Consider the following 25,412-nt stretch of genomic DNA (forward strand, 5'->3'; position numbering starts at 1 on the left):
ATAACCAAGATATCTAATATGTTCCCAACTCGAGTTGGTTTTCTAACCAATTGCTCAAGGTTGTATGTTGAGAGCGCTCCTAGAATAACTTCACATGAGTCTTTGCTTCTGCCCCCTATGATAAACATGTAATTTTCCCAGTCAATGGGCTCTGATCGTCAGCAGTCCATGCTTCACCTACAGGGGACCACTCAAAATACAGTAGTATGTGTTGTGGTGATTATGCAATATATGCATAGGATAATATTTTTTCACTCAGGCTCCTACTGGCCTAGTGGTGCGGGATGACACAGATTGTTTTCTCGGTCATTGTTTGTTTTCGACCGGAAGACCCAGATGCGAAGGGGCTGCGATGTGCTTGGCGCCAATATGGCGATCCTTGTGGTGTTCAGCTATGTTCGCCTGGAACCGTGGCGGCGAATGTGCCTGCCATCACATTCCTATGCATTCCTTCGTCGGGTCACTGCCACATCCAAAAGCCCGACAAATACGGATGCTGCACAGTTCAACAAGCCGATGAAATGGAGATTCATATGGATGACCATTGCAAACTGTCTGCTATTTTGAGGCAATCTCACAAAAGTGTGCATTATCTCCTTCTCCTTCCCAGTGTCCATCCTACGTTTGTTGCTGTTCACGCCCTTAACACACCCTGACAGGCATGGTAACAACACTGGACACGAACAACACTTGATGGTCCTAGCTGCCACAGAGAATTGAAAATCTAATCAGTTATATAACCGCCAATGATGTGTAGGAGTACGATGTTACATTGTCATCCGAAAATATCTTCCGGGTTCTTCACAGTTTTTCATCAGGCGTACATACGACTGAAATAACTTCAGTCTGGGTAAAGTCGGCAGCATTGTGAATGGTGGAAGCTCCATTCCTGGTACGCTGCTTAAGCAGCGAATTAAAGACATATTTCGGCCAAGCTGAGCAATACCATCAGTGATACCAGACTCCTTGTAAAGGCATATGGATGAGGAACATCCCCCCCCCCCCCCAACTGGGCAGTAAGATGGAAGTAAAATATTCTGTTCTGGAACGGAGGAAGCGCCTCAGTACCATGTAAAGTTTATTTTTGTTTGACAGTTGTATTTGACGTAAATAGTGTTCTAATTGTATAGCTGTTTTACTATGTTGACGGCCAGTAGGCATTCGAGCATTAGCCTCTCAGATCGACCAGATTCTTGTGTCGAATCGTGATCAACAACGAACTTGACGTACCATTCCACAACGGTGATTTTGACAGGCATGCTGCCCCATAGACGTTCTTCACTGCCCGGTGCTTGTCTACCCGGGTTTGTTCTTCGACTGCTAAGAAAAGAAAGCAGCATATTGCTCCTTGTTCACTTTGCCAAGTTGACTGCACACACCTCGGGAAGACTCGAATACCACACTGATCCTTTGGCTACTTGTCGATGCTTATTCACCCTCACCGGAGTTGCGATACATTGCTTAAACACCACAGCAATGCCCTCAAATGAAAACTTTTTGATCGCCCTTTGTGAGGAATAATTGCTACCGAATGACAATGACGATACAACAGTAGAAGTGCATGGCAGCAATGCAGAAGAAAGTTAGATGGAAGAAGCTGAATAATCGGTGGTGGTGGAGGTTTGTGTTTAACGTCCCGTCGACAACGAGGTCATTATAGACGGAGCGCAAGCTCGGGTTAGGGAAGGACTGGGAAGGAAATTGGCCGTGCCCTTTCAAAGGAACCATCCCAGCATTTGCCTGAAACGATTTAGGGAAATCACGGAAAACCTAAATCAGGATGGCCGGAGATGGGATTGAACCGTCGTCCTCCCGAATGCGAGTCCAGTGTGCTAACCACTGCTCCACCTCGCTCGGTCTGAAGAATCGAGGACGCACGTTAAGGAATATATATATATATATATATATATATATATATATATATATATATATATATATATATATATATATATAATGAACTCGCATTCCGGGAAAGGAGGATTGATGTCCACGTTCGGTAATCAAGATTTAAAATAAACTTCTGAAGCACCCACACAACACACACACTTCATTATTACCTGTTTCGCTCGGCAGATGGGGGCATCTTCACAAATTTATCAGCCATGGCCACACATTGTAAGCGTTTGGCTGTGTACAAATATCTGACGCTGCCACTTTGCATAAACAGGTAAATTTAGAGCGTGGCCGTTGGCTGCTACATTTCTGAAGATATTCGCATCTGATGATACAGACTGGTAAAAAAAAACTGTAAGCGTCTTGTTGCTACCTCACAACTGTATTTCTTACGGTCGCTATTCCACCCGCAGACAAAGCCTGCTACCACTCAATCCAAATACAATTTTTCTATTGTTTTTACTAAGTCGATTAAGGTGAATGCTGAAATCATATTTTCTGAAAAAACCATGCTACATTTTCTTCCACATACTAACCCATCTCGGTAAACATTATGCTAACGCTAACTCAAAATACTCATTTTCTCGAAACTAAATAAATACGTTTATACAATATTAATAAAGAAATAAAGAAACTTAATAGTGTTATAAAAGGAAACAACAAGAAAATGTAATATTTCTTTTTAAGACAACTGGAGTGACATTCGCCACTGACTTTGTTTGCGAATTGAATACTAGGATCACAGTTACTACATGTATTCAATGACACCAAAGAATCCATCGCTCCAGAAATAGAAACATGAAGGGCTCACTTTCCATGTAACGAAGCAAAATGTACAACAGCTCATCGTTGACGATGTCTTACCCTGAGCCAGCCAGAAGCGCCGTGAGGGTAAGAGTCGTCACCGTAGTTGATGACGCCAGCATCGTGGTCCTTTGACGGTATGGTTCCAGCGTCACCTGATGCCGTGAGTACCGACGTGTAATGGTTGATACCGAAGAAATCCGATGTTCCTAGAAAGTATTACACAATGTGCTCGTTTTCCAAAATGCAAAGAATAATTCTGACGCATATGGGAGATAAGTCCGTAATAACAGGCAGTCTACAAAATACTGTGTAAGTTATTTCTGTCATGATTTTGTCGTACCATAGTGACACTAGCTATTAGTGATCCTGATAGAGTATCCGAGCAACAGTATTCAGCCACTTGCGCTCTCAGAACAACATGCCGTATGTTAGTCTACGTCCGAATTAGCCTGAACAGCCTTTTATGAAGTACTATTTGCTATAGTTTAATTTTGCTGTAAGGGTAGCATAATTTGTGACAGCTGTGGATTTTGTCGTAGGTTAATTGGTATGGGACAAACGTGTCAGAGTAGTGGGTTAATGTTTGACTGGGGTGAAACCAATGAAGTGTCAGATGAGGATATTCTACGGATTTGTGAATTATGTAGTAGACACAAAAAACTGTGGAAAAGGGATGAAAGACTAGTGTCCTTCAGGCAAAATTATAAGTGACATATTGTGAATTAGATATGTTGAAGGGGGAAAGAGACAGTGGGAACTTTGGAGTAGGTGAGAAGTAATACGCAAAAGGAGAAAACCTCAGAAATTACATTGAAAATTCGGTTACAATTCAGTTTGACTTGTCACCTGAAGTAAAAGAAGATTTTTCAGTCAGTTCTTTTTGGCTAACAAGGGAACCTCCACATCGCATCCCCCTCAGATTTAGTTATACGTTGGCACAGTGTATAGGCCTTGAAAAACCGAACACAGATCAATCGAGAAAAGAGGAAGAAGTTGCGTGGAACTACGAAAAAATAAGCAAAATATACAAACTGAGTAGTCCATGCGCAAGATAGGTAGTATCAAGAAAAATGTGGGCACAGTGGCGCCGTGGTTCCGTGATTAGCGTGAGCAGCTGCGGAACGAAAGGTCTGTGGTTCAAGACTTCCCTCGACTGGAAAACTAAATTTTTTATTTTCAGTTTATGTGATAAACTCTTATGTTTTCATCACTTTTTTGGGAGTGATTATCACATCCACAAGGAAACCTAAATCGGGCAAGGTAGAAGAATCTTTTTACCCATTCGCCAAGTGTACAAGTTAGGTGGGTCAACAACATATTCCTATCATGTGATGCACATGCCACCACCAGTGTCGTATAGAATATATAAGATGTGTTTTCCTTTGGAAGAATCGGTTGACCTATGACCTTGCAATCAAATGTTTTCGGTTCCCATTGGAGAGGCACGTCCTTTCGTGTACTAATCGCACCGTTATGATGTGCGGTCGCAAAACACAGACACTAAACTTATTACAGTGAACAGAGATGTCAATGAACGAACGGACAGATCATAACTTGGCGAAAATAAAGAATGTAAACTTTTCACTCGAGGGAAGACTTGAACCATGGACTTCATGTTCTGCAGCTGCTCACGCTAACCACAGGACCACGGCGCCCCTGGGCTCATATTGTCCTTGATATTGCCTATCTTGCGCATGGACTACTCTGTGTACTTTGCTTTTTTTTTTCATAGTTCCACACAACTTCTTCCTGTTTTCTCGATTGATCTGTGATCAGTTTTTCAAGGTCTGTCCACTGTGCCAACTGATAACCAAATCTGAGGGAGGGTGCGTTGGGGAGATTCCCTTGTAAGTAGGATCTAGTAGACTCTCAGGCTAGGTCGTTAGCAAAGTCAAGTAAAAAGGAAAGAGTCTTAATGTTAGGCAGCAATCACGGGAGAGGCGTGGACTAATTGCTAAAGGAAAAGCTAGGTGTAAAATACCGGGTCACAACATCGGGTCAGAGGTTTTGATGGAGTAGGAGGAGGAGGAAACAGCCTGGCTAACGATTTCGAGTATAGCATCAAAGATGATCGGGAGCATACAGGAGAAGCAACAGCATACAGTCGTGTGTGGCCTGACGAGGTTTTACAGCACCATGACAAATTCTGAGTTAACACAGCTGTCAGCCGTTTTAACAAAGAGTTGAGAGCATTGCTTATGACTGAAATAAATGCAGTCTCATATCTGTGCCATGTACATTGGTGTAATTCGGAAATGTGGATACAGAAATTACGGCCTGCTCCTCAATAGGAAGGGGAGGGGTTGGGGAAGGGGAAGATGAAGGGGAAGAGAAGATTAACCGAGCATCTTGCAGGAAGTGTAAGGGGGGCTACAAGCACACGAGACAAAATCTCTATAGTTCTACAGTCAAAGGAGCAAATTTCTTTGATTAGCTTCAGGTTAGAGACAGACAGTAGAGAAAGACGTTAGAACAAAACAAGACCATAATATATGTAATAGTTTCTAGAAAATTAAAATTAATTTGTTTCGTCAGAACACTAGAGGGTTGAAAAACAAGATAAATGTTCTGTGCCCGTCTGAACACCACGTAACCACTGGGATGGAGAAGTTCAGTATCAGGGATTAAACTCTAGCATTGCTTTCGTCTAGAGTTAACGTGAGAAAAGTAGGAGTTGTTTGTTACATACGTACAAGTCGGACACAAAGTCTGAAATATTGAAATAAATGGTTTTTATTTCGGTCAGAACCTAGAAGCACGTGCTCGTGAGTGTTACTGCAACACACTCGTCTGAGAATTGTAACAGCCTACAGATATCCTTTAGGAAACTTTGAGCTATTTCTGAACAATCTCGATGCCTTATTGAGCTACGTATCAGATAAGAAGAAACAAAGGTTTGTGTGGATTTCAGTGTAGATTTATTACGAGAGACTAGCAAGAAAAATAAACAACATCATCAATTGGGTGTTTTAATCTAGTTGACCAACTCGTGTGCAACGAATTAGTAGGACATGGAATGATGACATTTTCATGCACAATGCTCAGGCTGAAAAAATTATTGTGTACCCAGTTGTTAATGTACCATCTGATCATGGCGGACATTTAATGGAATTATACATTATGACACCTTACAACCTGAGACAGGTTCATACAAGGCAGTGAGGCTTTCTAGTGAGAACAGGATACAATGCTTTAAGAGTGAGATAATAGAGACGGCACTGGATGAGGTACATATAGGAAAAGATGCCAACGTAAAATTCAGTTTGTTCCACAGTAAATTTGTGTCAATATTAGAAAGTTGCTTTCCTAAAATGTTATCCAGAATATCGGTTAAAAACAAGTAAGCCTAGTGTAACTAAGGGAATTAAAATCTGACGTGAGAGGAACAGCTTCATTTAAGTCAAGACGTGACGTTACGTCCTATCACGATAAAATTCTTTAGCATTCTGAGGGAAGTCATTGAGGTGTATATAAGTATGCAAGCCCGGACAGAAATAAATAACGCAGATAATATGATTAATACTATATGGAATATTGTCCCTGTGGTTGTCAAGCAGTGTTCAAGATACCACAATTAGACTAAATGACGAATCTGTGACTGATAATTCACTGGCTTGAGTAACTTTAACAGTCACTTTCTAAATGTAGCAGCAAACATATGATTAAATGGTTCAGTTGAAACAGCAAGAGAAGGTGTACGTATTTACATGGAAGAGCAGATAGACCATATAGTATACATTTCTTTTTTCATCTGATAACCACAAATTAAAAAATTTCCGATTTTTTACTTTACTGAAGCTATTATCCAAATGTCATGGCTCTATGCGAACGGGAAGTACCCTATAGGTTTTGATGAATGAGTCTGCGAGTGTGAAAACTGTGACATAAATGGCCGTATCGTCTGAGTGATCACAGACGTTCAAGCTTACGTCTTCTACACTACCACGGTGGTTTGGTCCTTAGTATGTGACGTAAATGTCAAATTGATACATCTACCTATTCCATAGAACACGTGTCGTCAAGTCAGACGAACAGCCTGATAGACAGACGGACAACAAACTAATGCTGTACGTGCTCTGTCTCTACCGACTGGGTACAGAACCCTAAAAATGATACGTATCCTGTAAACTGACTCACGTTTTCTATGGTGTGGGTAGACGTATTTTGATAAAAGACTCATTCGAATTATCTATGGAACTTGCAACTAGATAATTAACTGATACCTGATGGTTAATATTACTAAAGAGTTTGTACTTTCTCCGCCTTTGTGACGGCTTGAATTCCGCTAGCGACACTTTTAATAAGGTGTATGAACGTCTGTGAAGGAATGGCAGCTCTTTCTTCCTCAAGAGGGGAAGGTATAGAACGTAATTTCACAAGATGCGACATTTTCGCGAAAAAACACAGTGACCCGTATATGTAATAAGTTTCCTTTAATTTACGTCTATGGTCACAATCTTTTCTGTTTAACAGATTACCGGTTTCAGTCTTTAATGACCATCATCAGATCTGTCTCATAAAAACAAAGTCCTAATGCACTGCAGCCATAGTGGCATAGTCAACTGTTAAATGCGGAATCAGCACCAGCATCGTCAAATACATATAAATCACATCACATGCACGAGTCATGTTGTCAGTAAAACTACTGTTTAAAACAGACAGCCCGTTTTAAACAGTTTTAAACAGTAGTTTTACTGACAACATGACTCGTACATGTGATGTGATTTATATGTCTTTGACGACGCTGGTGCTGATTCTGCATTTAACAGTTGACTATGCCACTATCGCAACAGTGCATTAGGACTTTGTTTTTATGAGACAGATCTGATGATGGTCATTAAAGACCGAAACCGGTAATCTATTAAACAGAAAAGATTGTGACCATAGATGTAAATTAAAGGAAACTTATTACAGAATGTAATGATGTTGGAGGCTGGTGTCTGGAGTGAAGTCGACGTTCCAATTCATCCCAAAAATGCTCCATTGGATCCATGTCAGGGCTCCAGACAGATCAACCCATTTCAGGTAGGTTATTGTCCAGAAACCAGTGACTCAGAGATGCTGGTTTATAACAGGCTGCATTACAACAGATTTATGATATGTCTCGATAGTAAATCAGTTTTAAATACAGTGATTGCGGACTCTATCTCCAAGTACATTATGTCAATTTTCGCAGAACAGGGAGTCCAGTCATGCCAATATCACATTCTGTTCTTCTGCTATATAAACTACACAGCTTGGCAAAATTTTTACATGTCATTTAACGCGTTATGAAGCGCAGTAAGGGGACGACGCGCCAGCCAGGAAAAATATCCTTACACCGTTACAGAACCATCTCCGTACTTAATAGTTGACACTATGCTTGACGAAAGTTTGATTTTGCAGCCATGGACTACTGGTATCACCTTGGCACACACGAGTGATGTAATTCCTTCTTCCGATTGCATGTAACTTTTATAACCACCCTCTCCAAAGCTCGACAGTCTCGGTACGTACAGATCTGTCTGATCTTGGTTTAACTGTGGTTGCTCTTTCCCGTTTCCACTTCGAGATCACCTGACTGACAGTCCACCTGGGCAGCTTTCTAAGGCTTGAAATGTTCCCAATGGACTTGCTGCACAGGCGTTATCCAATGACTAAACGACGTCTGAAATCAATGAGCTGTCCAGACCGATCCGTCTGCTGTTACTCTTCCTCTCCTGACATTGCAATCTTCCTCGTCTCCTATAATACTGACCATGCCCGCGGCTCGTGACATCTAGTGTTGAATTCTGCGTTACTTAGTTATGTCCTGATACTTTTGATCATATAGTGGAAATCAATTAAAAATGGGGGCCCATACAAAGAATAAAAACTGTGTGCATAATTGCACTACTGCGTATAGATCCTTATAGTTGCTAAGTAGGACCCACTAACGTTGATCGAATACAGTAATTTCCTAACTAGAAATACGGCAAAATTATTGGATTACGAGAAATTGTGATGACACTAGTAGACCATTCTTGTCTCAGATAGTACGGGAAGTAACGGCATGTATTATATGAAGTTCTTGATAATGGCTGGTAACATTAAAAAAAAATTAAAAAAGCTTATTCGAACTGAAAGGACAAAACTAAAGGTACAGTGCTACTTTTAGAATCAAGACGTATATTCGTTCTGAGCTACCCAGTGACAAGCGGTAAAGCGTGAAACTATTTTGAGATATCATGGTATTAACCCGGCAAGAATTTGGTACTAATCAGCATCCGTAACATACTCTTGTTCTCTTTAAATTGATACTTATATCAGTGTAACAGGATCATGGTGAGTTAGATTTGAGAATCTGAGATTTTCAAAGTTTTGGGAAGAGGAATGGAGATGTTGTAGTAGGTCCTTTACTGTTTGTACCGAGATATGCTCTTGTAGCTTATTTTGTATGAAACCATTGTAAGTTTATTCAGAGAGCGTATGCAGATATGTGGATACGGGTTAATGTAGAAGAACTGGCCATTGAAATTGTTACACAACGGAGATGACGTGCTACAGACGCGAAATTTAACCGACAGGAAGAAGATGCTGTGATATGCAAATGATTAGCTTTTCAGAGCATTCACACAAGATTGGCGCCGGTGACGACCCCTTCAACGTGCTGACATGAGCAACGTTTCCAACCGATTTCTCATACACAAACAGCAGTTGACCGGCGTTGCCTCGTGAAACGCTGTTTGTGATGTCTCGTGTAAGGAGGAGAAATGCGTACCATCACGTTTCCGACTTTGATAAAGGTCGGATTGTAGCCTATCGCGATAGCGGTTTATCGTATCGCGACGTGCTGCTCGCGCTGATCGAGATCCAATGACTGTTAGCAGAATATGGAATCGGTGGGTTCTGGGGGATAATACGGAACGCCTCGCTGGATCCCATCGGCCTCGTATCACTAGCAGTCGAGATGACAGGCATCATATCCGCTTGGATATAACGGGTCGTGGAGCCACGGCTCGATCACTGAGTCAACAGATGGGGAAATTTGCTAGACAACAACCATCTGCACGAACAGCTCGACGACGTTTGCAGCAGCATGGTCTATCAGCTCGGAGACCATGGCTGCGGTTACCCTTGACGCTGCATCACATACAGGAGCGCCTGCGATGGTGCACTCAACGACGAACCTGTGTGCACGAATGGCAAAACGTCATTTTTTCGGATGAATCCAGGTTCTGTTTACAACATCATGACGGTCGCAATCCGTGTTTGGCGACATCGCGGTGAACGCACAGTGGAAGCATGTATTCGTCATCGCCATACTGGCGTATCACCCGGCGTGATAGTATGGGGTACCATTGGTTACACGTCTCGGTCACCTCTTGTTCGCATTGACGGCACTTTGGACGTTACATTTCAGATGTGTTACGACCGGTGGCTGTACCCTTCATTCGACCCCTGCGAAATCCTCATTTCAGCAGGATAATGCACGACCGCATGTTGCAGATCCCTTACGGGCCTTTCTGGATACAGATAATGTTGGAGTGCTGCCCTGGCCAGCACATTCTGTAGATCTCTCAGCAACTGATAATGTTTGGTCAATGGTGGCCGAGCAACTGTCTCGTCACAATACGCCAGTTACTACTCTTGATGAACTGTGGTATCGTGTAGAAGCTGCATGGGCAGCTGTAACTATATACGCCATGCAAGCTCTGTTTCACTCAATGCCGAGGGGTATCAAGGTCGTTATTATGGCCAGAGCGAGTTGTTATGGGTACTAATTTCTTAGGATCTATGCACCCAAATTGCGGGAAAATGTAATCACATGTAAGTTCTAGCATAATATATTTGTCCAATGAATACCCGTTTATCATCTGCATTTCTTCTTGGTGCAGCAATTTTAATGGCCAGTAGTGTATTTTCTTCTTCTGTATTTGAGAAATATGACATAAAATTTTAGTCATACCCTTCTTTTATGCCCATAATAATTCAGCACTACTATGTGTCATAAAATGTATTTAATTACGTAATATTAATCTTATAACTTCTGCTCGTTACTAACGTTAGCCCATGGAAACACTGTGATAGATGGCCCTAGAAAGTGTTTGTTTCTGTTTTCCCTTCACTTTGTCTCTTGAAATTTCAAGCCCTAAAATCACATTTGGAAACAACTTAACAAAATTAATTTACTCATTTCTGGATTCACAGCCTCGAATAAATTTCTGAATTAAAATACCATTGTCATCTCCCTGGTTTGCTGCTACAAGTTTCTATGCTAGGAAACTTCGTGGCATGACGTAGTACGCTGCTCACCAGGTTCCTCGTCTGACCACTTTCAAATGCAGTAGCGTCGGTGAAATGACTGTCATTGCAGTATTTTAAATACAACTAGAAACGTTTTTTTCCGGTGCAACTGTTTTTGAAATTGGTCACAGGCCGAATCCGGTTAGGAATGTACTACGGGACGTAATATAGCTTATCTGCATAACATTGTCTGAGAGCCTAAGGTGGACAAAAAATAATTATAGCATTCTGAAATCAGGAAAGTGTTGCAAATTACAAGAGGGCTCTACAATTACATTCTATAGGCGGGCTGCACGATGTTGGGGCGTGAGCGGAAGACGGCCTAACGGTGTGCGGGACCGTAGCCCAGCTTCATGGAGACGGTTGCGAATGGTCCTCGCCGATACCCCAGGAGCAACAGTGTCCCTAATTTGCTGGGAAGTGGCGGTGCGGTCCCCTACGGCACTGCGTAGGATCCTACGGTCTTGGCGTGCATCCGTGCGTCGCTGCGGTCCGGTCCCAGGTCGACGGGCACGTGCACCTTCCGCCGACCACTGGCGACAACATCGATGTACTGTGGAGACCTCACGCCCCACGTGTTGAGCAATTCGGCGGTACGTCCACCCAGCCTCCCGCATGCCCACTATACGCCCTCGCTCAAAGTCCGTCAACTGCACATACGGTTCACGTCCACGCTGTCGCGGCATGCCACCAGTGTTAAAGACTGCGATAGAGCTCCGTATGCCACGGCAAACTGGCTGACACTGACGGCGGCGGTGCACAAATGCTGCGCAGCTAGCGCCATTCGACGGCCAACACCGCGGTTCCTGGCGTGTCCGCTGTGCCGTGCGTGTGATCATTGCTTGTACAGCCCTCTCGCAGTGTCCGGAGCAAGTATGGTGGGTCTGACACACCGGTGTCAATGTGTTCTTTTTTCCATTTCCAGGAGTGTATATGTAAATGATATTGGTATTTTATGCAAAAGATACTGATATTTTGATAAATCTCATTAGAGAGGAAGTAACGGAAGTAGTTCTTAAGAACTTTTTTTCCAAATAACTGCAAGAGTTTCTCCTGAAGTGAAGTCTCCTTAAAGTTTGAGAAAACATACTATATGCTGTTCTGCACAAAATTTGGAGACATATAAGCAACCGATGTAGCACATGTACAGGAGTCAGTAAATAGTGTAAAATTTTTCTAATTTTTGGTGTGCATGTTGATGAAAAGTTGAACTGTAAGATAAAAACTATTACTCAGCTCAAACATTCCCAATTTCATTCTTCGCATAATTTCTGGTCTTGGCAACAATCAATTCAAATATGTCACGTAATTTGTACCTTTCCATTCAGTAACGTCTTATGGAGTAATTTCGTGGACAAACTTATGGCTTAGAAATGAAAAATTGATAGCAATAGAGCGAGCTGTAACCGTTATATATCTCCTTGACGTGCAGTGATCTTGTAGGTACCTCTGCAAGAAGTGGGACTTTTTAACTGCATCTACAGAACAAAAATATTCGCTAACAGACATTCCTCGTAAGTAATCAACCACAATTAGAGCAGATCTGCAATATCCACTCATACAGCAGAAGAAGAAAGAAATAACCCTTATTACTCATCCTTTAAACTCTCAGTGGCTCAGAAACTAGTCCAATATGCATCATCTAAAATGTATGAGCTTTTTCCCAAAAACATGGAATATTTAACAGTTGGCATAGCAATTCTTAAATCAAACCATGTATCAGTTCCTCAGGTGAGCTCCCCCTCTTCCATGATCCAGTTGTTATTTAGGAACTAATATCCTGTAAAAAAGCTATTGCTGCGCGTACTTACACGTGTATGACTCAAAAACAATAAGTTCATTAGTGCCAAATTTCGGCCAGTGTGCCATGGTGGAACATGTAAACGGGCAGCATGTAACAATTAACCGAAACTGATCATCTACGCACATTCAGTGAATCTACTCATTGCATATCATTTCGACAAAAAATTCGTTCTTGTTATCTGTGGAACATGTAACTAGGTAATTAAGTAACTAACCCTTGATGTAGGCGACTTCGTCACTGGTGAAAGAAGGCAGCCTGGAGCGTGGCCTCCCCTCTGCGGCGCTGTTGGCGTCCACCCTCTGCCGCATCACTGGAGGGTAGTCGCCCTCCTCGGTGAAGATGGGGTGAGCGTAGAGTCCAATCTGAGGACCAAAGAGACAAATGCACTATACATTACCACGTGTATTGGTGCCACAGTTTATCTGCAGTTGTACTGTGCTTGGCGATCAATTCATTTTCTGGATGTATTCTGTGGGACACAACTGAAGGGTCACTACGTCGCAAAGGTTCGAAATTTGGCTCAAAGGCGCCTACTGCCTTCCTCTGTAATGCTGCAAAAGCGTGGAGCCCTGAAACATCATCCTCGGGCTCGGAGACGCTTCAGATAGCAAGGTGTCGACACGTACTAACAAAAAAAGCCGGAACTTAGAATTCTATGTGAGCTGTAAGGTGGGTTAACGATATCACAATTGCACTAAATGCCACTACAATTCGGTCCAACGCCACAGTGTACGACTCACACGCTTGTGTCGCAGTCATATGATATTCGACACTTTATTTGAGTGGTCATGGCTGTACGCCTGGTTGGTTAGGAAGGAGTTGAAGTTTGTGACGTCTGAAGATGGGTGTAATCTCGAAACGCGTAACATGTTCTAATAAAAGAGTCAATTGAACATTTCATGACTTTATTGTGATTGTACAGCAGTGGTTGCTAATTATTAAGAATAGCAAAACTAGCAAACTGAAAACCTACTCCTAGGTTGGGCTGAATTATACTTTGAGTGATTCATTTGCATAGTCCGCAGATAAGTAAAGAATAATTTGTTTCACAGCACAGAAGTGCGTTACTGGTCCTGATACAAAATATACTTTCAACGTTATATTGAAACTGTGTTGTACATCTGTAACGTCTAATTTTTACTCACATGATATCATAACGAAACGTGAATAGTATTTAAAAACTCGAGTTTAGCCATATATTAACTGTAGCTGCAGGGTTATGATCCACTATCTTCTTGAAACAAACAAATAAATAAAATATCATCACGTGTTACAGACAGTGGATTATTCAAAAAGTCTCGTTTTCTCTTTAGATACGTAACGTATCAGCACTTATGTGTAATTTGCCTTCTAAATTTGAAAAATGAGGTTGGGAGGTATCACTTGATGTGCCGCTTACGTCACAACCGTCATTAATGACGTGCCTATGGTTTCTAACTCTACGATAAACAGGTAATGTAGAGTTACACCAGATTCCAAAGAGCCCAGTTACGCTCAGATGATGCTTGGTAATCGTTGTGTTAACAAGTCGTAATGCCTTTCTCCTTAATTTTAATGTGATTAGTATTACGGAGACAATTGACAAGCTAAATGGTGACTAACTGACAACCACAGCTGCCGACAGGTGTTGTTGATATACCTCGATGTGGACAGCTCAAAATGTGTGCCCCGACCGGGACACGAACCCGGGATCTCCTCCGTACATGGCAGACGCTCTATCAATCTTTTTTTTTCAGAGCCAGACTCAAATTTCTTTTTCCTTTAAGAACAAATTATGAGGAATAAATAAGGAAGAGTTTTTTTCTACGTAAAGTCGTCCTGCGACTTGTAGTTAAAGTCCAGTTCTTTCAGGAGCTCCTGAAGTGCCTCCGCCTACAGCGTGCCAGCTCGTCCAAACGTATCTTCTCATGGCGTAGGCGTGGGTTCTGGGTAGCAGATCTATTCAGTTCGGCTCGGTTTATACACTTTTCAGCTTCTCAGGGCTTGGACGTTCCAGCTGCTAGGTGGGTCATCGAAAGTGCTCCGTAAGAAATTGGAAAAATATTGTTTATAGCGTGGGTTGCGTATCAGGACGAAGTGTCGTTCGTTGAGATAAGTCCAATATCCTAACATAGACTTGTCGCCTGAAGTAAAAAGATGGTGGATCGTGTGGCCTCAGATCCAATTCGCAGAGTGAGTTGTGGCGGAGGGGTAGAAAGTCTTATCGGGGTAAAAAGCATGTGGACGTCGATCTGAGTCGGTGTCTGGCGAGTAAGAAACGCCAAAATTCTCCGCGCAAGTGTCCAGACGTCGAACACTGTGCCACAGTGGAACCGGTGGACATTCCGTGTCATCCACTCCACAGTGGGTGCAGAGGGATGAATCGGCGAGATGGATGCGGTGCAGACGATCTCGGTTAACTTGTTTGCCATTCACGGTGATGTACCACGCTGATTGAACGTCTGATTCAAGAAAACGCACATGGATCGCCTTCCATATGTGTCGCCACACGTACTATGGATACTTACGTTCGATGGGGTTGGACGGGCGGCACTGTTGTAACAATTCGGAGACTGTTTTCGTGAGGTACAAACGTGTAAGTGGTAAGGACCGGTAGGTATAACTGAACTCCAGGAAAAATCGTTGGATGTAATAAAAGGGGGCTGGAATGGTCGATACCAGTACTGAGGCGGACAAGGAGGCCGGTGCAAAGTTGTGAAGCAGGAGGCTAGTAAAGCTCTGCGGGCAACGGTGCCAAAGTTATAGTTGGGAGCTGACGTATAGTGCCCTGACACGAGTAGGCACGTGGATGAGTCCCACCCCGCCACGATCTCGTGGCAGTGCAAGGGATTCATACTGCACCTTGAATAACATCCCCGAGCTGACGAATGAGCCGAGAGCCATCAACAGTCGTCTCGCCAGGAGATTTGGGACTGGTAGTACTTGAGCCACGTGTGGTATACGGGAAGCATAATACATGTTCAAGTATTGCGCGCGTTGGATAAGGTCGAGAGCTCGTAGCCGGTGATCTGCGAGATTTGCTCTGACTGTCTCTAGCATGCGTCTACCATTGATAGTCGCTGAGCGGCGCAGGTCTGCTGTGAAATCAGGTCCAAGACACCGTATGGTGGCGGCGACACTAAGGGGGGCAACGCATCTCTCCGGCAAGCCCTCACCAGTGAGTAGGACCTTGGATTTTGACGCCTTGAGGCAGCTCCCCGACGCTTCGCCGTAAGTCGCCACCCATGTCAGTGCTGCTCGTACTTCATCTTCACTGCGCAGATATAATACTATGTCGTCTGCGTAGGCTGTACAACAAAAATGGTGGCCGTGCACAGCCATACCTTCCAAACACTGGTGCGTGCCCTGGAGGAGGGGTTCCAAGGCGAAAGCATACAAAATCGTGGAAAGAGGGCAGCCTTGTCGTACAGATCGTGCGATGACCGCGGACGGTGTAAGGCGACCATTGTACATTATTTTAGAGGTTGCACTACTCAACAGGCGCATAACCACTGTGACAATACCGTCGTCGTCGTCGTTGTCTTTCCTGAAGGAGGTGGTACATCGACGGACGTTCTTGAGGAATACGATTAGAAGCACAAGAACAGACTACAGTTCCTTCCAATTGACGCCGCATGATCAAGGAGATCTGCGCCTTCGTGCGATGGACCATCGACTGCCGTGCTGGCGAGAAAGGCATTGTCGCGCAGTCACGTAGTATGTTGTAGCAGAAGTGCAGGGTATTAGTTTGCCACGCCTTTAATTCCTTTCCATAACTCATCAGAGTCTTCCTGAGGGTCGGCTTTGCACAGGAGAGCCACCATGATATGGTGGAGTCATAGGCTTCTCGACGATGGTGGCAGCGTGCCCGCGCTTCTTCGACCATACGGCGACAGTCGGAGGAGGTCAGGTGAGCGACATTGAGTTTCCACAGACCACGACTATGCCACACTTGCTGTCGGGCGAGGGTGACGTCACAGAGGTACGCATCATGGTCTTAAAAGGCCAAGGGCCAGACTTCCGCATGACGTGTGCCATCAGCAAGGGAGCGGGTAACGTAGATGCGATCTATGCGGCTTGACGAGTGAGAGGTGTGGAATGTATAGCCCGGTTGAATTCCGTGGAGCTTCTTCCTTGTATCAACAAGTCGTAGACGGTCGATGACCACTGAGAGAGGTGCACAAGGGGAATGTCGCGGGAGTTGGTCCGGGGGTTAAAATCCCCAACGAGTACCAAATCGTCCTGCGGACCGGCGAAAAGGGGTGTGACGCTTCGTCAAAAAAAAAAAAATTGTCGGTTATGACGGCGGCCAGTGCCCGACGGAGCGTAAATATTAATAATACGCACGCCGAACAGTGTGAGGGCCATACCTCGCGCAGTGGGGAGGTAGATGACGTCCTCTGCAGGGAGTCCGTCGCGTAGCAGGATGGCGACGCCACTACCGGTATCGGATGCGGGAGAAACATGGGCGTTGTATTCGGTGGGAACTAGGAAGTCAGCCACAAACACCTCTCGTAAGAGTGCTATATCCACATCCGCAGAGTAAATAGTGTCTCTCAACATGGTCAGTTTATGGGGGGCACGAATGGTGGCAAGATTCATCGTGGCGATACGATATTGCTGTGTACTGCCATCCTCAGTATTTGCAGAACGTGCGGTAGAAGTAGCCAGCAGGTGGAGACCCACCGGTGGTCCCGTAGTGGTGATAATTATTGGCGGGGGGCCGAGGTGGACTCCTGTGCAGACACGCTGGCAGTCTGTTCCACTTCTTTTTCAACGTCATCGACCCAGGAAGCTGACGAAGTGGACATGTGACGGTCACGTACTGCCGGAACAGGTGTTGTGGATTCCGCAACATAAGTGGCAGGGGGACCGCCGTCATCATTAGTTGACAACGGCAAGGACACGTCATTGGCTGGGAGAGTAGGAGTCACAGGAGGGGCGCCTGTTGCTGCCACATCGCGTGACTGGCCGCAATGTGGGAGATCACCGTCAGACATCGGGTCGACATCTCCCGGGGTCGTGTGAGAAAGGGCGTCATCGGAAGGCGTTCGTCGTCGTTTCCTGTGTTTGCGAGGCGACCGCTGTTTTCTGATGTGCCCTTCTGAATAAGAATGTGGTCGCCCGTCGTCTGACGCCGAACCCGTCTGGACAAAGGCAGACGTCGGCACGACACCGAGGTCGACGTCCATGGTTTCGGTCTGTAACCCGGGCGGTCCTGAAGCGAGCACTGGAGGCGACGCCGTGCTGGTGTCGTCGGCGCGTTGTGCTGCGGCTGGTGGCGTTGACGATGCTGCTGGTGCAATCGAGATTGGTACGACGGGGTCCTGCGCAACCTTGGCGTAGGTGATAGGTAAGGACGTGACCGTCGAAGCCTGGGTTTCTTCACGTAACGGCGTCTGTATTAAACGGCGGTGTAAACATTCGGAACGTACATGTCCCTCCTGGCGACATCCTGCGCACGTTCGTGGCTGTCCATCGTACATGATGATGGCCCTGACACCGCCAATCAGCAGGTACGATGGGGCATGTTTCGTCAGCTCAATTTTTATTTGCCGGACGCCATTTAATACGGGGTAGGTCGTAAATGTTTGCCACTTCTCCGCGACGTGACCCAAGACGGTGCCATATGGTTGGAAAGCGGCAATGACCATATCCTGAGGCACCTCCAACGGGAGCTCAAACACCCGCAATGTCCGGAGACCGAATCCAGCATGGGCGATTGTCACTGCACCAATATGTCCATCAGAGTATTTAAATTTCAATTCGGTAGCATGACGGTGAATTATGTCATTGCAAATTTCCTCCGTCGACATCTTGATGTAGACAACACTTCCAGTTCAAATGGTTCAAATGGCTCTGAGCACTATGGGACTCAACTGCTGTGGTCATTAGTCCCCTAGAACTTAGAACTACTTAAACCTAACTAACCTAGGGACATCACACACATCCATACCGGAGGCAGGATTCGAACCTGCGACCGTAGCAGTCGCACGGTTCCGGACTGCGCGCCTAGAACTGCGAGACCACCGCGGCCGGCACACTTCCAGTGATGGAGAAATGTACGCCGATTACGTCCTGGGGGTTCAAACGTAGATCCTCACGTATGAACTACATCTACATCTACATCTACATCTACATCCGTACTCCGCAAGCCACGTGACGGTGTGTGGCGGAGGGTACCCTGAGTACCTCTATCGGTTCTGCCTTCTATTCCAGTCTCGACTTCGAAAGCTCTGGGTCGCGGATGGTCGGCCTGAAACGTTACTTTGATCGTTGCACGGCGATACGAGTGCGCCATGGTGTACGTTACTACTGGACTCGATTGACACAAACACTGCGACGAGGAAGTAAACACCGCCGAGAGCGGAGCGTCGGACGGCGCGCGGAGCAGCTCCGCACGCTATCACGGCTGCGAGCCGACTGGCATCCATCTGAGCCACCGAGGACACAGATGAATAGTGCGACTGCAGGGACTTATCCCTTGCATGCTTCCCGTGAGACTCCCATTCCCAACTGGCCACAATTCTACATATGTATTGTACCTTATAAACATTTGCCCACCCACTGTCTTCGTATATATAGTTAAAGGCTACCTTCGTCTGTGTGAATGCGCACAGGTTGCCCAAACTCTTACGGGAGTCGCCAAAGCGTGCGCGAGTGATAAGTGGGTGGGCAAATGTCTATAAGGTACAATACATGTGTAGAATTGTGGACAGTTGGGAATGTGAGTCTCACGGGAAGCGTGCGAGGGATAAGTCCTGCAGTCGCGCTATTCATCTGTGTCCTCGATGGCTCAGATGGATAGAGCGTCTGCCATGTAAGCAGGAGATCCAGGGTTCGAGTCCCGGTCGGAGCTAACATTTTCAGCTGTCCACATCGAGGTATATCAACAACACCTGTCGGCAGCTGAGGTTGTCAGTTAGTCATCATTTATTCCAGAGAAAAGCCGCACGGTCATCAACAGTAACTGTTCTTTCGAGAACAAGTTGCTATCTTCCTATAAATGACAAGCTTTGAAAATTCTTAGGTAGTGATATTGGTTCAGGATGTTCAAGACATGCTTTCAGAAGCTGGTCGATAGTTACAATGGAAATGGACTTGCGTGGAATAAGGGTACGACAAAAGACGCTATGGAATGGACTTGCCATACACATGAGACGTCTGAATGAGAACTTCCTTGTCTCAGGAAGAAGAAAAAAGGTGGAGTAATAGCAGCAGTTTGCTCGCCACTGACTCCCGTTCGAAAGACCAAATCTGAAGTAACGCTGCGTCTCTGACAGGTATAGAATTAAGAGACGCTTCTCTCAGAGGACTTTTCGTTGAAAGTGAACAATACCTGGAACTGGCGGGCGCGTTCGGCTGCTTCGATGTCTTCGGTTGAGTTGCTGGCTGGTTCGTTCCAGTCGCTGTTCAGCGTGATGCCCACGTAACCTGAAATAAGAAAAATACGAAGTTTTATCGTTCAATTCATTGATCTAGCAAATCGATTGCGACTGCCTGTCACTCCACAGCTGCGAATATCATCGTCATTCGTGGCCCGAAATTATGACTCCGATCGAAGTGGGTTACTATGATCAGTGCTTGAAAAAGAGTGCATGACTAATACGGCTGTAATATAATCAAATACTCAGTTTAACTCTGACGTTAGTAAATACTGTTGTTTTCGTAGAAGAAATGTTTAGTACTTGAAATAAAAACTTTGAGCCTACATCGTAATGTCTGCTCGACGTCGTGGTCACGCAGACGGAGTACGAGCACCAGCTGTTGAAACAAACCATCTCGGCGTTCGTACACCATTGCCCTTGAAGTGGTAAACTGACTCTGAAAGTTAGGAGAGTCTCCGACAATCAATCACAGGACGATGCAGAAGGCAATGGAAACCGTATCATTACAGACACATAAAGTTTGTTCACAATAACATGATATCTATAACTGAATAAGTAACTTGGTGATCTCTCCAACCGCAAAATATTCAGGATTACTCACTCATTCGGATCTTTTTTTTTTGGGGGGGGGGGGGAGGCGGAGGGAGGGGCAGGGAGGCAACTGGCAAGGGAAGTTAAAAGACCAACGAAAGGGTAACACGACTTGGCAAGAGGAAAGCAAGAGTCTAAAGAGTGCCAGGATACTTCTCATCACAATCAAAAGCAAACCAACGCCAACAAAAATAGTTCAGATGTATACGCCCATGTCTCAGTCAGAAGATGTAGAGATAAAAAAAAGGTATGAGGTTGCCTGATGTGTAATTCACTATGGAAGGGGACATGAAAATCCATTAATGACAGTTATTGTAGGTCTGAGATAAAGGAACGAATAGAAGGAGGAGTCACTGTAGTAAACGCGTTTGACAGTAGCAATGAGAGAAAAGAAAGCCTGCTAGACTACTACAACAAATTTCAGGCAGTAAAGGCGAGTAAACTGTCCCAGAATCAGGGGAGGGAACAGTATGCTTTGAAAAGGTCGGGAAACAAGGGACAATTTCAACTGGATTACGTCTCAAAAATGGGATCAACAGGAAGTGCAAATTGACTAAGCAGAAATGGCTAGAGGACAAATGTAGAAGCTTATCTCACTAGGGGTAAGATAGATACTGCCTACAGGAATATTAAAGAGACCTTTGGAGAAAAGAGAACCACTTGTATTAATATCAAGAGCTCAGATGGAAAGACAGTTCTAAGCAAAAAAGGGAAAGCAGAAAGGTGGAAGGAGTATATAGAGGGTCTACACAAGGGCGATGTTCTTGAGGACAATATTATGGTAATGGAAGTTGATGCAGATGAAGATGAAATGGGAGATATGATACTGCGTGAAGAGTTTGACAGAGCACTGAAAGACCTAAGTCGCAACAAAGCTCCGGGAGTAGACATCATTCCATTAGAACTACTGACAGCCTTGGGAGAGCCAGTCCTGACAAAACTCTACCATCTGGTGAGCAAGATATATGAGACAGGCGAAATACCCTCAGACTTCAAGAAGAATATAATAATTCCAATCCCAAAGACAGCTGGTGTTGACAGATGTGAAAACTAACGAACTATCAGGTTAATAAGTCACGGCTGCAAATTCCTAACACAAATTCTTTACAAACGAATGGAAAAACTAGTAGAAGCCGACCTCGGGAAGATCAGTTTGGATTCCGTAGAAATATTGAAACACGTGAGGCAATACTGACCCTACGACTTATCTTAGAAGCTAGATTAAGGAAAGGCAAACCTACGTTCCTAGCATTTGTAGACTTAGAGAAAGCTTTTGATGTTGACTGGAATACTCTCTTTCAAATTTTGAAGGTGGTAGGGGTAAAAGACAGGGAGCGAAAAGCTATTGACAGTTTGTACAGAAATCAGATGGCAGTTATACGAGTAGAGGGACATGAAAGGGAAGCAGTGGTTGGGAAGGGAGAGAGACAGGGTTTTAGCCTCTCCCCGATGTTATTCAGTCTGTATATTGAGCAAGCAGTAAATGAAACAAAAGAAAAATTCGGAGTAGGTATTAAAGTCCATGGAGAAGAAATAAAAACTTTAAGGTTCCCCGGTGACATTGTAATTCTGTCAGAGACAGCAAAGGACTTGGAAGAGCAGTTGAACGGAATGGATAGTGTCTTGAAAGGAGGATATAAGATGAACATCAACATAAACAAAACAAGGATATTGGAGTGTACTCGAATTAAGTCGGGTGATTCTGAGGGAATTATATTAGAAAGGAGTTTTGCTATTTGGGGAGGAAAATAACTGATGATGGTCGAAGTGGATAGGATATAAAATGTAGACTGGCAATGGCAAAGAAAGGATTTCTGAAGAAGAGAAATTTGTTAACATCGAGTATAGGTTTAAGTGTCAGGAAGTCGTTTCTGAAAGTATTTGTATGGAGTGTAGCCATGTATGGAAGTGAAACATGGACGATAAATAGTTTGGACAAGAAGAGAATAGACGCTTTAGAAATGTGGTGCTACAGAAGAATGCTGAAGATTATATGGGTAGATCACATAGCTAATGAGAAAATATTGAATAGGATTGGGGAGAAGAGAAGTTTGTGGCACAACTTGACTAGAAGAAGAGATCGGTTGGTAGGACATGTTCTGAAGCATCAAGAGATCACCAGTTTAGTATTGGAGGGCAGCGTGGACGGTAAAAATCGTAGAGGGAGACCAAGAGATGAATACACTAAGCAGATTCAGAAGGATGTAGGTTGCAGTAGGTACTGGGAGATGAGAAGCTTGCACAGGATAGAGTAGCATGGAGAGCTGCATCAAATCAGTCTCAGGACTGAAGACCACAACAACGACAACAACGTCACAGTAACACAGAGATTCGTGTTTTAGATATTGGGTTGTAAAGCGTACACAGGAGCATATACAGACTAGCATCATAGTTCGGTAACGATGAGAATCGTCCGGAAAAGTTAGTGCGGAAAGAAAGGGAACACTAAGGTACTCAGGAAAGATGAGACGCATTGAAAGTTGTCTAAGAATGTACCCAGTGATCAAAAAGACAGTATAAATTTGAAAACTACTTAAATCACGGAATAATGTGGATAGAGAGGTACAAATTGACACACATGCTTCGAATGACATGGGGTTTTATTAGAACCGGAAAAATACAAAAGTTCAAAAAATGTCTGACAGATGTCGCTTCATTTGATCAAAATAGCAATAACTAGCATTCCAAAATAAGACAAACCAAAGATGATGTCCTTTACAGGAAATGCTCAATATGTCCACCATTATTCCTCAACAATAACTATAATCGAGGAATAATGTTGTGAACAGCACTGTAAAGCATGTCCGGAGTTATGGTGAGGCATTGGCGTCGGATGTTGTCTTTCAGCATCCCTAGAGATGCCGGTCGATCACAATACACTTGCGACTTCAGGTAACCCCAAAGCCAATAATCGCACGGACTGAGGTCTGGAGACCTGAGAGGCCAAGCATGACGAAAGTGGCGGCTGAGCACACGATCGTCACCAAAAGACGCGCGAAAGAGATCTTTCACGAGTCTAGCAATGCTTTCTTTTTGTTCTAATAAAACCCTATGTCATTCCAAGGTCGTATGTCAATTTTTACCTCTCTATCTACATTATTCCGTGGTTTATTAATTTTTCAATTTTATACTGACTTTTTGATCACACGGTACATACTCGATAATGAATGACACAACAGGCAATCCAGTGCATTGAGAATGGACGTCTCTAGGCAGGCCACTTACAGAAGTTCGACAGACAAGTATAACTACAAAGAAGGTAATTGCAAAGGAACATACGATAACAGAAGATGTACTTTAAGCGTTCGATGGAACAAGGAAGAACATAATTGTTCTGGAATTGAATGGAATACAGCAATGTAAGTGACTTAAGAATGAGATACCCTGATCTCAAACAGTTTTTCCATAGGATAACTCTGGTGCTGCTGTCCTTTCCTCTAACTGCAACGGACTGGGAAGAAACAATGAGGCTCTAGAGTTAAGAGGGGACAGGGAGAGAGACTTGATTCTTATTGGTTCAGTGAAGGGAGAGGAGTTTTCCTCCTCCCAGAACACACAAAGGGCGTGGGTGGGTGATCTCTCCACGTGTCATAGGCCTGCCGCTTTTTGTCGTGGCCAGAGACTGGTGGGGATCTGCGGCTGTGGAACGTGTATCACAAACTCACGAGTGCCAGCGGTGCACTCTCTTTAGCCTGCTACCCCGTCGGTCATGTATGGTCACCAGGGACTGCTACACATTTTTTGTGTCCTCAGTCTTCGAATTTCTTTGATGTGGCCCAAATGGAATTCATTTCCTACGGGAAACTTTTCATCTTTGTATTTAATTATTGGCTGGATGTATTCCAATATCTGTCTTACTCTAAGGTTTTTACCCCCTAAAGCTCCCTCTAGTACTAGGGCATGTCCTATAATCCAGTCCCTTCCTCACGTAAGTGTTTTCCATGTATTTCGTTCCTCGACGGTTCTGCGGAGAACCGCCTCTTTGATTACTTTATCGGCACACTTAATTTTCAACATTCACCTGTACCACCACGTCTCAAATGCTTAAATTCTCTTATGTTCTGATTTTACCATACTCTATGTTCCATTATCACACAGTTCTGTGCTCCAGACGCACACTCTCGAAATTTCTTCCTCAATGCCTATGTTTGGTACTAAGAGACGCCCTTTCTGCCAGTGGCAGTCTACTTTTAATGTCTTCCTTGTTTCGTCATCATGGGCTACTTTGCTACATAGGTAGCAGAATTCCATAATATTGTCTGCTTCGTGATTTACCATTTTTGTGTTAACATTCTCGCAGTTGTCATTTCTGCTACCTCACCTTGTTCATCGATTTCCTCTTAGTCCATAATCTCTAGTTATTAGACCATTCCATTAAACATATCCCGTAATTCTCCTACACTTTCGCTTATAGTAATGTCATTAGCGAATCTTATCATTGATGTCCTTTCATCTTGAATTCTAATCCACTCTTTAACCTTTCTTGTACTTGCATCATTGCTTCACATACCTTTTTTTTATAAAGTGAATTTCTCTACCATTTCCTATCTTATGCTAAGTGTTGGGCTGGTTATCAACAGCACTCTGACTCAACAACTACAACCGAGTGAGGTGGCGCAATGGTTAGCACACTGGACTCGAATTCGGGAGGACGACGGTTCAACGCCCCGTCCGGCCATCCTGAT

General features: G+C 44.2%; 1 protein-coding gene across 1 annotated transcript in view; it reads right to left on the reverse strand.

The window, feature by feature from the left end:
- The window catches only part of LOC126282010 (myrosinase 1-like), a 90,813-nt gene that overhangs the window by 25,532 nt on the left and 39,869 nt on the right, over window positions 1–25,412 (reverse strand). The window contains exons 6-8 of the mRNA XM_049981401.1: window positions 20,088–20,182; window positions 12,984–13,131; window positions 2,758–2,906 (exon numbers count right to left, since the gene is read on the reverse strand). Coding sequence (XP_049837358.1) covers window positions 2,758–2,906; window positions 12,984–13,131; window positions 20,088–20,182 — 392 coding nt within the window. The remainder of the gene's footprint in view (window positions 1–2,757; window positions 2,907–12,983; window positions 13,132–20,087; window positions 20,183–25,412) is intronic.

This window comes from Schistocerca gregaria, chromosome 7, assembly GCF_023897955.1.
Source record: "Schistocerca gregaria isolate iqSchGreg1 chromosome 7, iqSchGreg1.2, whole genome shotgun sequence".
Taxonomy (NCBI): Eukaryota; Metazoa; Arthropoda; class Insecta; order Orthoptera; family Acrididae; genus Schistocerca; species Schistocerca gregaria.